This window comes from Lygodium microphyllum, chromosome 1 (genome assembly GCF_053477565.2).
Source record: "Lygodium microphyllum isolate KBCC chromosome 1, Lygodium_microphyllum_v1.1.10, whole genome shotgun sequence".
Classification (NCBI taxonomy): domain Eukaryota; kingdom Viridiplantae; phylum Streptophyta; class Polypodiopsida; order Schizaeales; family Lygodiaceae; genus Lygodium; species Lygodium microphyllum.
The window spans coordinates 165,261,673-165,278,301 of NC_141135.1; the positions used below are offsets into that span (position 1 = coordinate 165,261,673).

The 16,629-nt window shown below is 42.0% G+C and overlaps 1 protein-coding gene across 2 annotated transcripts in view; it reads left to right on the plus strand.

The window, feature by feature from the left end:
* Nucleotides 1-16,629, plus strand: part of SCPL20 (serine carboxypeptidase-like 20) — a 143,354-nt gene that overhangs the window by 15,736 nt on the left and 110,989 nt on the right. For both annotated transcript variants that reach the window (XM_087684190.1, XM_087684181.1), the window contains exon 2: nucleotides 3,981-4,126. In XM_087684190.1, the coding sequence (XP_087540316.1) occupies nucleotides 3,981-4,126 (146 nt within the window). The remainder of the gene's footprint in view (nucleotides 1-3,980; nucleotides 4,127-16,629) is intronic.

The window sequence follows — 16,629 nt, forward strand, 5'->3', positions numbered from 1 at the left end:
TTGCTTGTGGGTATAGATTGGAGCGAAATTGAGGAGCATTAGGAGGTGCATAGGGCTTCATCTTCTTTTGATTTGATGGCTGCTTTTGCCACTGTTTTTGTCCTTCATTTGGGGCTGAATACTCCTCATCATCAGCTACTCTCTTCTTATCATTCTTTTGGAATGATTTGTTGCCATTGTGCTCCATTTCCCATGTCTCAGCATGGTCAATGAGTTCCCTGAGACTAGAACAATGATAATGATTAAGAGCAGTACGAAGTTTAAAATGCAAACCTCCTTGAAACTTCCTAAGCTTTTCCGAACTGCTGATCTTCTTGAAATGTTGGACCTTCAAAAGTAGCTCCCAAAATCTCTTGGTATAGTCACCAAGTGACTCATTTTTCCTTTGCCAAAGCCGATCCCATTCCATTTTTACATCTCTTTTGAAATGAACAGGAAGAAATTGGCTTTGTATCAGGCGAACAAAGGACCGCCATGATTTTGGGGCAGCATGATCATATTCCAACCCCGTCCACCAAGTATGGGCTAAGTCGGTTAAATGTAAAGCTGCAAACTTAATCTTTTCTTTTTCTTTATACTTGTCACGACCATACAAAATTTGAAATTGACGAATAAACTTCAGAAGAAGATCAGGATTTCGGGAACCATCATACATACTGAACTTGATCTTCTTTTCAAGTTGAGATAGTGACTTAGTCTTCTTCTTCTTCTTATGCCTTCGTCCATGCTCAGATCTTGAGGTTGAAGATGATGAAGTGCTTGATGGGGATGAAGATGGAGACGAGGGTGAAGAATGTCGACGCCTTTGACGATGATGAGGTCTTCCACGAGAAGGGTGTGACTCTTCATTACTAGAAGAGGATCCATCAGAATAGGCGCCAGATGACTTTGAAGAAGAGGATGAGCTTCGACGCGATCTCTTTCTTTGTCTTGAAGTAGAATGGGACTGCCTCTTAGAAGTAGTTGGACTTCTTGATTGGCTCCTTTCATTGGTATGGCTTTGTCTCCTTGAAGTAGATGGGCTTCTTTCCTTGAATTCTTTGGGATTCTCAACTTTTTCTAGTTTGAGAAGTTGCTCACGAATTTGCTGACTCTCCTCTCTAAGACTTTGAATGGCTTGAAGGATAGCACTCGATTGATCCATTGAGACTAAAGAAAAAAAATATGCTCAAGCACTCAATGCAAGGGCTGAAAACAAACAAACTTATAGTTGTAAGCACTACCAGTGTTGGGGGTGAGGACCAAGCCAAAGCTCTGATACCACTGTAAACGCCCCGAACAACGTAGTATGCTTAACAATTATGATATTTGCTTGTTTTTGAGATTTAATAGAAAAGAGAATGAACACTTAAAGCTGAAAATGAAAATTACTCACAAAATTACAGCCATAAAAATGTAAAAGTAATGGAGACAAGATTGAGGGTTGAAGATGGGCAACCCCCCCCGAAGGAATGTATTTCACCAATTTTAGGAGGTCCCTAAATTTTAGGAGCCTCGAATTAGCCTAAAAATGCTAGTCCTAAAAAATAGGGATGTCATTCTAAAAATAGTAAGTTCTGTACTCTGACTGTGCTTACTAAATTTGGTTGTTTCTATTCTTGACAGTATTCAACCCAAAAAGGAAGGCCATAAAGAAGAGACAAGTGTCAAGACACTTGTCACACAAGTTTCCAAGTGTCCCACCACTTGTCACATCTCATGACATGTGGCTGGACACTTGTCTTGTGCTACTCCACTTTCCCCTTTTATACTAGCTCTCCCCTCTCCTATAAATAAGAGCTCGTTTTTCTTCATTCATCATCATTTTTCTTTGCTGTAAACTCATGTACAGCACCCACAGATAGCCAGAAACTGGCCCCATCTATCCCCATCATCATCCCCCACTTCTCCATTATCAAATTCCTCCATATTCCCTCTTCTATCACTGTTGTTTTACAAGACAGCAAGCCTGTAAATTCATTACAGCACCTCCTTCTTGAGCTCTTTCTTCCATTTTAGCTACAAGAAGCAAGCTCTATCCCTGTACTGCTGATCAACGATGGAGAAAGGCTGAATTCCCCTTTTTCTTCTCTCATACTGTAAAGAAATCAGTTCTTATCATTGCATAATAGATAATGCATGTGTGTTTGTACATCTTTGCATGATCTTGTGAGAGTGAGAATTACTTCTTCTCACTCTCAAGTTGATTGTAACTGAGCTCTTCCCTAAGGGACTTGGGTTGAGCAGAAATACATTCCTTCGGGGGGGGTTGCCCATCTTCAACCCTCAATCTTGTCTCCATTACTTTTACATTTTTATGGCTGTAATTTTGTGAGTAATTTTCACTTTCAGCTTTAAGTGTTCATTCTCTTTTCTATTAAATCTCAAAAACAAGCAAATATCATAATTGTTAAGCATACTACGTTGTTCGGGGCGTTTACAATTAGAGGCTAAGTCCTTGCAGATTGAATTGTTGGTTGTGTTTTAGTTGCTCTCTTGGGAAGGGAAACAAGATGACCGGCCCAAGTAATTTGTATTATGATTACCCTTTAGGAGGAAACCAAAAAAAAAAGAATACGAATGTTGAATACCAAATTGTAGATACAATTGATGCAGCACATGCCTTTACTGGAAGTTGGCTAGTCATAGATGCATGTCGGTGGTTGTACTAGTCTTATTGCCCACACGGTTTTATTGACTTGTCAACAACCACATTGGATACACCACCTATATAAGCTGATGATAATCCAAGGATTATTTCCTATGTTGTTTGTGTAGGGGCTCTTGCTCGTGGATCCTCATTAGAGGGTCATTGACCCTCACTGGATGCAAAGATGCATTAATGTTTACTCCACTATCTTTTTTAACTCTTTTTGCTTGACCCAATGGTCATGTCCACGTAGGCCATCTCATAACCATTTGGTCTACAAGACCAAAGCCTAGAACTCTTCCAGACTACAATGTCTAAATTGGGAACCCTACCAATGTCTAGTGCCCCATCATTGCTTCTCCTCATTTAAGGGCCTTACAACATTCCAATGCTTGGGTAATTGAGAGGTGGAATCTTGAGTGACTTCCAATAATGACACATCCTAATGCTGGATAAAATGATAGTTGATGGGGACATGGTTGGTCTGCATTTTTGACTTTATGTGCTTGGTTCGATAATAGGGATAAGGCTTTTGAAGTTGGGAGTGTTTTGGATTGCCTTTGGTTAGTATATTAACATGCAGGAGTCATCTCTCATAAGCTGTAGAGAGGCAAATTTGAAAAAACTGGATGGCATTGGTGGGTTATTCAGGACGTATGATCACTTGGCATTGGGAATGCCAATCAGGGGTTGATGTATTGCACGAGCTTGTTGGATGTCAAGCAAGATCAGGGTCACTTTTTTAAATGGGAAATTTTTGGGCTTGTCTGCATGTCAAAATAATGTCTTTGTAACTCATGCAGCCTATTCAATTTACAATGTGCAAGAAATATGGCATTACATGTTATCAAGCATGGTGAAAGCTGGCAAGAGTTATGCAAAATATATTTTCTATTTATCATAAGAAAGCTGATATAATGCCATGGTCCATATCACGGAACAAGAATAATGCAGTAATTTGGAGTAAAAGAAGTATAGAGGAAGCTCTAATTGATGATGCACTTGAGGAAATGGAAGTCTCCTAGTAAATGTGATTTGAATCCTTCTCATACATTTGTTAATATAGGGTTACATGAGGGTCGAATTGTCTAGTGTAGTAATATTTGAGAGGGAAGGGGATAGTCTAGACAGAAGCTTTCCTCTTTTATGTCGTATACAGTGATAGCAAAAGTTAGTTTAGAGAGAAGCTTTCCTCTATGCATGTCATGTACAGGTATGAACAAAGCTCAATAAAGAGATGATATTGACAAGATGGAAGATATTGTACAAGTATGAACAAAGTTCAAACAAAGACATGATATTGTTTAGCAATATGAAAGATAGATAATTGGGAATTCAACTTTTGGTGCAGGTATATAACTGTAAATCAAGAACATGGACGCCAACTTTTTTACTACTTTGTCTCTTCTGCCAATAATCCTAGCACAGATCCAGTTATTTTATGGATGAATGGTGGCCCTGGCTGCTCAAGCTTTGATGGTTTTGTTTATGAGCATGGTATGGATCTTTGGACATCAATTTTTGCTGTTATGATGATGTCTTAACCTCAAGCTTTAGCATGTTGGTCAATCATATAATTCTTGATTGTGTCAAATATTCTCCATCTCAACAATATGAGATTTCTTACATGTGATACTTTACATGAAGTTTTGATTTGATAAACAATAACACCCCCCCCAACAACCCCCCCCCCCCCCCCCAAAAAAAAAAAAAAAAACCCTCTTTGGTAAAGATTGTTGAATAAAAGAATAATTGGATCTTTAAAGCCATATGCACAACCAAATAAACAATTAAAAAAATCATATTTGGTGATAATTGAATATTTTGAAAACATAGAAGCCACTTGCCACAATAACAAGTCTCAAATGCAACCAATGTGACCATGAATTCAAGAAGTTTAGTAGAAAGGAAGACACATCTAGAATGCTAGACATGCGAAAGCCCAATCCAATGCAAGAAATGAAAAACAAGAACGTTGCAGCTGTAGGGTGTCCCCCAGGCAACCTTCCCAAGACTCATGCTTGATTATAGTAGTCCTCGATAGTGTCACTAAAGTCCAAGTCCTTGATATAAAATCCCCAATCTCTCTAGCGTTGGGTAGGTTCTAGGCAAAGGATGAGATACAGTCTCAATGTAGTGTGGAAAAAGCACAACAGTCTCTCTAGCATTGGATAGGTTCTAGGCAAAGGAAGAGATACAGTCTCAATGTAGTGTGGAAAAAGCACAATGGCCCAGAACAATTGGTGTTGCTGCACAATGTTGGGAAAGGCTTTTGATAAGAACACTTCACTAAAAAACCCTACCTTAATACAATATCTTCATTTCAATAGATCTAACAATGTTTGTTGCCATTTTGGATGGCCGCTCGTGTGAATAAAATTCATGTGAATAACCTCAAGCCATTGAGGAATGATAGGCCATGCACTATCTTGCACACATAGAAGCCATAGGACCTCAATCCATGGACTGGTGATATCGTAGAAGGCTGTGTTTCACAGTTTTCAGCACTCCCTCAACATAGCCCAGCTGCTGCTTTGCTCCTGATGATTGCCGTGATCAGGCTGCTGTAACTTGGTCAGCTGCCACGTTTTGAGTTTTTTCAGCACTTTTCTTCATCATCCTCTGCTTTGACTAGTGGGTAATGCACTTGGGATCTATCTCCGGTGGACAACACACTTTCATACCTCCCTAAACCTATTGCCATGGGTCATCAGCTATTGGATTGCTTTGCCCTTGAGCAATGTGTATATTCATTCATTATTCAACGTATATTATTCATATAGTTTCATCTTCTTCTCCCTGTTTTTGCATTTTTGCTTGTTTGTCTAAGTTATTGTGCTTTATCGTGTTGGAAGCCTAAAAATAATAGTTTTGGCACTTGTTGCTAGAAATTCGACCACCTTGATGACACTTTTCCTTCAAAGGCTATCGGCACGTTACCCAAATGTAAGCTCGCCATACCCAATCGAACCTTAGCCCCATTGGTAGTGGTATTGCTACTCCATGGAGGCTGAGAGGAGGTGCTCCTCAAAGGAGATAGTGTAGTTTCTCCATACCTTCCTACACAATTCTATAAGTGACTTGCTATTGGTGTTGTGGATCACATAACACTCCCTAGGTCAATGCCTTATGGCTTGTTTGATTGTTTAGGACCTCTATCAATCTCTTTGAACTTCCAGTACATGCCCCTTTTTTATTTACTTCACATTGTTAGTTTTTGGCCAAAAGCATCTCAATATAAAGCATTGGTATGCAGATTTTGGTTTCGTACTTACAAGTTAGGCTTGTATTTTAGAGAAGGATCAAAATTTTAGGATTTATTGGTCTGGATTGGGCTAGAGATGTGGATTCTTGACCATGGTTGAGCCCCTGTTCCTTGACTGGCATGGAGTGTGAGAGTGCACAATAGAAAGGAATTTGAACACCAAGCAAATGCGACCAAAGAAACTGCAGCATGCCAAGGAAGCAAATCATCCTTGGGAAGAATGTCTGCAAGCTAAATAATGCAAAACTACTGGTGAAGAAGCACTCTTAGATGGACAATGTGACTGCGTACTCCAGGAGCAAAATAAGAAATGAATGCATTCCAAATAGTGTACATATGCCAATAGCCCTAGAAACCCAGTGAGTGGCAAAAAAAATTTCATGTTTTGCTGCACAGAGCTTGTTATTTTGGAATTTCCAAACGCTAGTCTCTTGGATGCATGGGGGATCTAACATGGTGCCAAATAGCAATCTAGGCCATGCCTCTTAATCCTACTATAAAACTAGCAAAGAACCTCAAGGTTAGCACTTCGTGAGCATACAAGCTTTGAATTTGATTGTTGCCCCACCTTTGCAATCTTTAACTCTACTCAAAGGTTTCAAGTTACTATACACTAATAATTGCAAAAATGGTGACCCCAAGGATGCCATTGCTGCATTTTCATTTACTATATGCTTGCGAGGGTCTCTTAACTGACTAAGCATTCCAATTGCATTCCTTATATGCTAGTGTGCATTTTTGATTGCAATGCCAAATGATAACTCCCTGACACGTAGCATAAGTGGCTGAAAACCAGTTGCATTTTGCATGGCAACGTGAGGGGTTATAGTGGCATCCATAGCTTGAAACATTGGTCCAAGCCAAAATACTTGGATGTGTAGATGGTTGAGGAATTGCTTGCTGGACATTAGGAACATGTTGCACATTATTTCCTAATAAACGAACATGCTATTGAACTAGAGTTTCCTATACATTTGGTATTACGAGTGCTGGTGTATTCAATACTGAACTAGAGTTTTCTATACATTTGGCATTATAGGTGCCAGTGTATTCAGTACTTTTTGCTTTCTAGAATGCGAAGCGACCATTTTCCCTCAAACATCAGGAGCTGTGTGCATAAATTTAGCAAAGTGAGGTTGCTGAATCAGCTGCTGCAAGTGCATAACTGTGCTGGTTAATTATGCTCTAAACTTTCTGAGCACCATGTACTTATGGTGTTGCATTTGATTGACATGTATGCTCACCAATCTCATTTGTTGCTCGCTGTCTTGAAGCATTCATAGCATTCAATAACTCAAAACCATGTGTTGAGTGTCTTTGAGGAGGGATTCATGTTCCTCAGTCCTATTACCACTGTTGTGTGACATATTTTACTGTTTGCCCCTTTCTGTCCACTGTTTATAGAGAGTAAGAACATGCTGCCCACTGTTTTTGGTGAGTAAAAACCCACTGAATTGAATTGCAAGAAGCCAAAATGCATGTGTTTACTCCTCAAGATGACAACTTGTGTCCTTTTAAAAATGTTGATGTCTTGGTAATGTAACCATTATCATTGTCCCCTTGTTGTCCGCTGTTTTTAGTGAGTAAAAACATGCTGTCCACTGTTTTTGGTGAGTTAAAACCTGCTGAATTGAATTACAAGAAGCCGAAATGCATGTGTTTAATCCTCAATATGACCACAACTTGTGTCCTTTAAAAAAATTTTGATGTCTTGGTAAGTAACCATTAAATTGGACTTTTGGAACCCAAAAGGTAGTACACCATATTTTAGCAAACACTTAATTTAGCATCACGGTAAAGTCAGCAAGTAAAATCTACACATAACTAGAGCTAGAGTGCTATTGCACCACGGTCCACACATGACATTTGTTGGACCCAAAGCTTGGTGCCCCTTTTGGTATTTCTTTATATGATTGGTGTAATCTCCAAATTTGTAAAAAAATAGCTATTTTTTCAATGATGTCTCGTGGTACAACTGATCCATATGTGCTCAATGGCCTTGTTATCTTCAATATTGGTCTCCAACCAACTGTAGAGTGTTCAAAATTATACATGAACAGTTCAGCCAACCAAACCCTAAAATTGACTACTAGCATTCAACCCAATCTCATGGAGCTTTTGCCTTCACAACTATTCTACATAATTTCCAAGTAATCACACACTATTTCTCTAACGATAGAGGGCTTTTCTCACGATTAAATTGTGTAAAGATCACTTTCTTTGCAAGGAAGTTGTCCAAAAAGTACCCAAGACTTGAGATCTCGGAGGAGAGGATAGGATCTCATGCCATTATGCTATATTATCCTATTTTGATGAAACTCAGATAAAAGACAGTAGCAATACCTGCTAATAATTGAGTCATTGAAGCTGCTTTGTTGATTCCCAAAGCAGAGAGGAGAAGAAAGGATGCTGCTTTGACCTTCGTACATGCTGTTTTTGCATTCTCCATAGCCAAAAAAGAGAGAACAAGAGCAAATTGATCCCAAGTGGCAAGAATAAGGGTGTGGGCTCATAAGGAGGGAGAAGAAGAGCTGAGATTGGTGACACATGCCTTTCTAATTGCATTAATCTCCCTCTTATGCTATGAGCTGCATAAATGACAATGGGGCTGCTTCTCATTAAGGAAAACTTTTGATATAACTCCATTCTAGGGTGCAATCTTTCAATTTAATGGAAGTTTCACATTGCACAATATGCTTGATCAATGCATACATGGTGCCAAATCCTTTCTACCGGTGCAATGGTCACCATGATAAGAGCTAGGGGCACCAAAATTAAATTCATTTCAATTTAAAAACTTAGTGAAGTTTAATTAAATCATTAAGTTCATTTCTCATTTTGGTGACGGTACCTCTTGATTGACACCTTTGATTATGGTTGTATATTATCGGGTCTTACTTTTCTATGAACTACGGAGCTAGTTTAAATTTAAAAAAAAAAGCTAAGTCCCTATCACTTGGGTGACTCAAAATAAGATATTTATCATCTCTGCAGTCTTGACAGATCCTTGGGCAATCTAGAATGATATCCTTGGCCTGATGGCTTGGTCTTTTTGGGTGGGATGTTTTAGGTTAGAATTGGGCCATCTCTTCACTCTCCTTGGTTTCCCCTTTGGGTATGGGAGAGGGTGTCGAGTAACCAAAATGTGCCTTTTTAACTATCATATCTTTATGGCATTTTTTGGCTTATTAAAACACCCCCCAAAATGCATTTTTATCATTTTGTATGACACTCTAGATAGTTGTACGACACTCTAGACATTCTTCTGGCTCTAGCATGTTCTATAAAAGCGACTCAATGTATAGACCACTCTTCATCATGTGTATCCCTCATCATCCCTTCAGCCCAGGCCCCACACTTGTTGCCATCGCCAATCTACCCACCTATACCATCTGGAGGTCCTGACCGTGTTGCCAATCATCACAACCTGCTCTAGAAGCTTCCACTAGCTCATTCGTGGCCATCCATTAGTTAATACCAACCTGCACATGGCTTCATCTGTGGCATGTTTGTTGTTGACCAGCATGAACCACTGGAGGATGTCACTAGATCTCTAGCGAAGGTTTTACATACGATAGCTGCGAGCTTGCAGAGTGGAAGGACGTTGCATACGGTTCATAGAGGGGCTGTACCAAGCTTCTAAGATAAGGGTGAGGGTAGGAGACCTTTTGTCCGAAGCCATATCAGTGAAGCGAGGAGTATGCCAAGGATGCCCCGGGTCCCCCACCCTCTTTAACATATTTATCAACGATATCATAAACGAGGGTGATGGATTTGGAGTCAGCGTTCCCGGTCTTCGAGAGAGAATTCAGGGGTTACTTTTTGTAGATGATTTGATTCTTTTTGTAGAGTCCGCCGAGGAGCTGCAAGAAGCATTAAACCGGTTGAATGAGTGGGCAACCAAGTGGGGAATGAGCTTTGGCCTATCAAAATGTAACGCCATGGTTTTCTTTGGCAACTTGCAAGCTCAGAGGGATCGACCACTCTACCTGGGGACCGAACGGATCGAAGTCTGTGAGGGATACACTTATCTGGGCATTGTATTGGATAGTGAGTTCTCTATTGAAACAATAATTCGGAAGAGGATTGAGAAGGGCCGTAAGACCCTTCATGCTTATCAGGCATTCCTCTCTTCCCGTTCGATCCCCATGTGGACAAGACTCAATGTCTTCAAGGCGTGCGTGCTTCTGGTCCTTATGTACGGAGTCGAAATTATGGGAGGATATCGTCAGACACTCCTTCAGCCGTTGGAGACAATGGCAGTCACGGGGATGAAGTGGATCCTGGGTAAGGGAGCTAAGTCGACAGTAGTCGGCGCAGCCACCCTGCATAAGGAATTCAATATTCCCCCCATTCCAGCATTTTGCGGCGGGCAACGTGCACGTGCCTTCAAAAAGTACCCAGGGGTCAGAACGTGGATTCGAGAGCTCTCGAAACCCCCGTCATGTATTAGAAAAGTCCACAAGTGGACCTGGGCTTCCAGGACCGTGCGTTGGCTGGAAAAGTATGTCCCTGAAGCACCTCTACTCGTTGTAAGATATCATGTCTAGAAGAAATGGGAACAACAACACGAGTGTATGAGGCTCGCCTCTTATAATGAGAACAAGTTCGAATACTCAAGGACCTACCTCTTTCTCACGAACCTATCGGAGAACGTCAAGGCTTTAGAGGAAAGGTTTCTATGCCTAGCATGAGTCGGCGGTGTGAAGATGGCAGATAGCTATTGTCACTCTCAGCGACAAACCTGTCCCCTATGCAGCTCTCGCGAAGCAAGAACCTCTTATGTACACATCTTGCTTTCCTGTCCTGCGTTGACCGATGAACGTGACAGGCACATCTCGGGTATTATAAGTGAAACTCGTGACCTTTTGTCCCCAAGGTGTACCTTAGAGGATGAAGCTACGCTACTCCTTGGTGGGGAGATCGGTGGGGTGTGTTTACCCAACTGGGTGAGCACTCATCCGCACTCCAGTAATGTGGTCCCGGGGCATCGCCTCATGGCAGTATTCCTCGGTGAGACGATGCCGAGGTACCTGGGAGCATTATATGCATGATCCCTGCCCTTTGCGGGTAGGGAGATGACGATATCCTCCCTTTGCGATCTTGTGCGCAAGCTCGTACTCGTACCAATGATGGCACCCTCTCGCTCAAGCAAGCGAATGTTGTCGGGAGGCAGTGTTTGCTTGAGTGCGACGGGACACCACCTTCGAGCCGATGCCTGACCTTGGGGTATGATATCCCTTTGAGGGAACCTGCCGGGATCGGCGGTTTTAGTGGGTGAGAGTCCAGCACTACCTGGACACCTGAACCGGGGTGCTAGGTGCCTACCCATGCTCCTCCCATTGGGAGGAGTCTTCCAAGGACCTTGGTCCTGAAGGAAGTAGCGAAATCATAAGGTAGTGGCACAAGGTTCCGCCTTTGAGTCCGATTAGGCACCTGGCTCAAAAAACAAAAACAAAACAAATACGATAGCTACAAAGGCATTTCCATGTAGAATGGTCTCTACTGCACCATGCAAATGCACTGCCCCTTAAAATGTTTGGTATGATGATGAGTGCAGACAGACTAGGACTCGCCTACTACAGAGGGATATTATACTGGGGACATGTACACACAAGCATGCACGGAAAGTCTTCCGTCGTCTTGTGTAGAAAAAGAAGAGGGATTCTCTCATTGTCATCACTCATTGCTAATGTTTGAGGTTTAGTAGGTCTGTTACAGCTATCATTGGCTGTTGTCTTTTCACTCAAGACCAGCTGGTGATCCATTTAAAACCCTCACATAGCATGTCAGCTGCTGCATTTTGGATCTATCCTGCTTTGTCTGCTGATTTTGTTACTCCCTAATCTGCATTTTGTTGCTCCAACTCTTCCCATCAGACTTTGCATCATCATGATCAGATTTTCAGTCATTTTCTTCTCCAATTGGTCCTTGGCTGCTGTGGTGGCGATCAACCGCCAAGACCCATAGACCGCTTATTGCTTCAAGTGTTCCAAGCTGAGTACTAATGGTTACCTCTCACATAGCCAACGTGCTATCCATCTCTACGGGTGTAGTAAGCTTACCTCCATGCCCGATTGAGTTACCTCCTTTCCCGAGCACTCCGGTAGCTCCATGATCCAATTGCAAGCTTCAAGCAAGCTCCATCCTCAAGCTCCACGCTCTAAGCTTCATTGCCGCGAGCAAGAGAAGAGAAGAGAAGAGAAGAGAAGAGAAGAGAAGAAGAGAAGAGAAGATGGAGAGCTTCTCCTCCCCGGTCCCTCACCCTCATATACTCACTCCCTCACACTCACACTCCCTTTCTCAAGCACAAGCTCAAGCAAGCAAGAAGATGAAGAAGAGAGCTACTTTTGGCCACACATAAGAATGAGCTTTTCATTCACTTTTCAACTTTATATACAAAACCCTAAATCCCTTTTGGGTGGTCATTCCCTTATCCCTTTTTTATATGGTCGGTCGTACGCCCTTTTTTTCCATTGTCCCCCTATCTTCCTAGCTTCCTTCCTACCGCCCATCTACCTTTACAAATTGCATGGGTGAGAGCCCGATACTCTTAAAATAAATCATGGTGCGCCTTGCACTCTTTTATAGAATGATTGACTCGCGTTTTTTCTCGTGTGCCTTTTTTCTTGATTTAGGACTTTTCTGCACTTCTTGTATTTCTAGATTCTTCTTGGCGTGACTTCGTCTTCCTTTTCACTTTTGCCTTAGCCTTGTCTTCTACTTTAGATTTTCTGGATTTCCACCTTGTTTGTCTGAGGGTTAACATTACCCCTCTCCTAGACGAGTGCCAATTCCATGGCACTTACCGTCGTAGGTAGCAAGCTTTGGTATGCACCGAGAATGTGGTTGGAAGAGACTGCTGTGGTTTGCCGTGGAGGAGTTTTGGTGGTGGTGCGTATGAAGGTCGTCGGGGGTACTTGGCATGATTGGCGGGTGATAGGGTTGTTGTAGTTGGTGATAGGGTTGTTCTTTGTTGGGAGTTGCACTCATGGCTGGCACATGTGTTGATGTTCAGGAATTCTACAGGTGAGGATTCTTTGGTGGGCTTGTAGGATGATAAAGGATAAGAATTCAAAGTTAAGCGTTGATGAAGAGCCGACGACATTTTCATTGGAGTCTTCAGTACCTGCAATTGAAAACCTCTCTTACGTGTCTCTCCCTGGGGGTAGTGCTAGTTTTCTTATCATGCACAAGATGTAGTTTGATTAGTTTGGGAGACATGTCGAACTCTAAGCAAACTGAGAGTATTGTCCTGCACTGGAGGACTCAAACTGTGTATATATTGTGGTGCAGATATTATGTGAGTGCACGTGCATACTTAGATATTATGTAGTTAACAAATTGCTAGTCTGGTTTCTCATAGCAAGGGGTGGATGAAGCAAGGGTTCGATAGGGTGGGAAAAATTGCCGATGTTGAGGAGAAGTACACTTAAAGGCTTCTTGAGACATCATTTGTGATTTTGATAACATGACGTAGCATACTTGAGCTCATTGACGCCTTAAATTTTTGTAGCTGGTGGTTATTTGTAGTGGTTGAAGAGTATAGTGTACTTTCCATGGCCTTCCATGCTTTGCTTACTACTATTGATTGCAATGGCACTGAGATGGAGTGCGAAAAATAATTGTGCAAGTGGTTTAGGGTGACAAGTCTAACCATAGGCGAGAGGAGCTCCCTAGGTATGTCCTACCCTTGATGTGCCCTGAACAATTGTGGGGGATGTGTAAAGGGCTAGGGGACTAGGGACGGAGCTAGCCGACCAAGGACACTGGACGTACCTAATTTTAGGACCCCTAGGTGTTGTGCTATGATCGTGGGCGCCTTTATCTTTTTCTTTCTTTCTTTATTTCTTTTGCTTTGTTTTGTTGTTCTCTTTTTTTTTTGTGGATAAAATGAATACAACCATTGCAATACGTTGAGGCTATCGGCCTTTCATTTGAATTGGAAAATGTCGAGATCCAAAGGCTGTGAAAGATGGATATTACAATGATAATTGTGTTACTAGCCTCGATGCTAGAGGAACAATTGTTGAGATGGAGAGATACACTTGAGACTTTGCAAACCTCTTTGTAACATGTGAGACATCGGTACAATTGAGGTAGCTATTGGAGTGAGCCGGATGTAGAGTTTGGCCAAGAAAGGGAGACTAGCCGCGACTATGCTTTGGGCCATGCTCAAATGCACTTTGTGCTTTCTGTAGGGTTGATTTTCTCCTCCAGCATGGCTTTCATTATGGCTCTTTGCTCTTGGCATTTCTGTCGCTTTCTTCATAATGGTTCTTTGTGGGGGTCAGTGGTCTTGTGGTGTCTTGGACATTGAACGCTTTTGTACAGAGATCTGTGTCGTCCTGCATTCACTTGGCAACTCGTGAGAGTACATGCAAGTCATATGCTTCAATCATAGTGAACAGATGCAGCTCAAAGAGATATCACTTATCTGAATCCCATGGTGTTTACTTCGATGCATATCACCTGCAATTGACTATTATCAATTGTGTGTGCCCTAGCTTTGCTTCTTTGGTATTATCTATACACAGTCACAAAACACATTGTTTATTTACATACACATTTATAAATCCATGTCACTTCATGAGGATAAAAACTAATTGTAGAACTCAAGATTGTACTGGAGTGTGGCACACACATCTAGTACTCGTGGCGGCCTACTTAATAACAACAGATATTTTGCAACATCGAGTAGCATGGTACCTTGTCCGAGTCTACTGGCAACATGTAGCTCCTTCTCAATGAGAATTTTATCAATCAGAGAGTTCTCTTGGCTAGTTTTGGCTAAGTCCATACCCTGAACGACAGTCAGTACTTGAAAGGAAGTTGGCACCACATAGGTCGGGTCTCTTTGAGACTGCCATTTGATCAATCGCTCCTCTGAGACTGTCATAAATTGGACTCCAAGTTCGGCCATTGTAGCACGGTTTTCAAACCAACGTTTTTCAAATTGACTTTGACTCTATGATTGTCGCTTCAGCTTCTCTATCTCTAAGAGATTTGATTGGCAGAGCACATCATTGAATGTTACAGTTAAGTGTAGTTCGTTGGCTTCCTTGTCAGAGATGAGTTGTATGCGTTCATGTAGGAGCTTGTCATAGTGCTTGTCAAGATATTCTTGCTCTTCCTAGGATAGAGGATATGGCAAGTATTCCTCAAGTTGCTCCCTAGGGAATGTGCCCATGTCTGCAAGGACGTAGACACGTGCGAATATTTTGAGTTTAGCATCCAACTCAGTCAAGCACTCTGTGACACTTCTATGTTCTATGAAGGCTTACTCGTTTACTATCTCATGCAAGGTTCTGGGAGTTTTCCTAGGCTTTAGCGTAGCTGGGGGCTGAGGCTTAGATGAGCAAGATTGGTCAATGCTAAGATTGCTTATGTTCTCGGGGTTTTCATGTTTCTTCTTCTGAGGCTTTGCTGCTATTGTATCATGGTTTTCCTTCGATGTGACTGGTATAGTTTTGTCACCTCTCCTTTAAGGACTCAAGACCTTGAACTAGGTCAGCCGTTGATGTGCTTGGTTGGGCCTCAACATTCTCTTTCTTTAGTGTGTCTCCATGGGACATAGTTGCGGCCTGTTGAATGGCCTCGCTAGGCTGTGAGGGTACAAGTCCCTCTCTTTTTGGAGAGTTTAGCTCTTTAGTCAATTCCCCTTTGTTTAGCCTCTCATTGGATTGCATTGGTAGTTGCTCTTGGTCGGACGTTTGCTCTAGACTCTTGTCCTTATCCATTGGAACATGCCTCCATTGCTTCTTATCAGAGTGGGTGTCGTATTTAGAGTTGTTCTTCTCTTGCTCTGAAGGTTCAGGTGACTCTAGTGTAGAACCAAGAGACAGTTTAGGATTCCTGTCATGTAAGCTTGGACGAAACCAGCTGAAGAAGTTAGGGTTGTATTGATGGGAAGCATAAAGATCTAGGATTGTAAGGTCTTGAGTGAGGCAAAAGACATATGCGCTAACATCAAGTAGCAGCTAGTTCAGTGGATTGGCTACTATTGGTGGATTGTGGTATCAAGTCCTTAGGTAGATCGGAAATGGTCGTGTCTTTTGTTGCCCTTTGAGCATTCACTTGTGCAGACCAAGCATCAGTTGAGCTAGTCACAATGGATTGCACAGGCATATCCTTAGGCTGAGAGCTAAGGGTGGTGTCATGTTCCATCTCTTGGACATTTAGAAGCTCAGATGGAGATAGATATTGTGATTGAGCAGTTGTATTTGACAACTGTTGTGCTTCCTGTGTCCGTTTGGGAAAAGAGGGTGTAGAAGACTTGGGACTCTTAAGTGGACTTGACATTGGCTGGAAGATTTGCTCGTTGTTGTTTGACAATTTTGCCATTTTCTTTGTTGAGCAATCAGCCTTATCATGAGCAACACTGCACCCGTGGTGCTCATTATCTTCTTGGGAAGTCAAAGGCTTCTTGGGGCACTAGTGGCTGTTGTGGACACTTGACGGTCATATTTGATATCCGCTTACTAAGCATGCTAGACTGAGGATCTACCTTTCGTATAGTCCTGTTTGGTTTCTTGATTCCAATCGTGAGGGGCTCAGTCACTCCAATGTTGTTAATTCGAGACTTGATTTTCGTTTAGCTTTCCTCCTGTCCTTCTACAGTCCGTAGTTCAATCGACAGAGGTGGTTTAGTAGGGGTTTTTGGCACCCAAATCCATCGATTACCTGCGTAATACCCTTGAGCATGTAGCAGTGCTTTGGATATCCATTGCTGTGT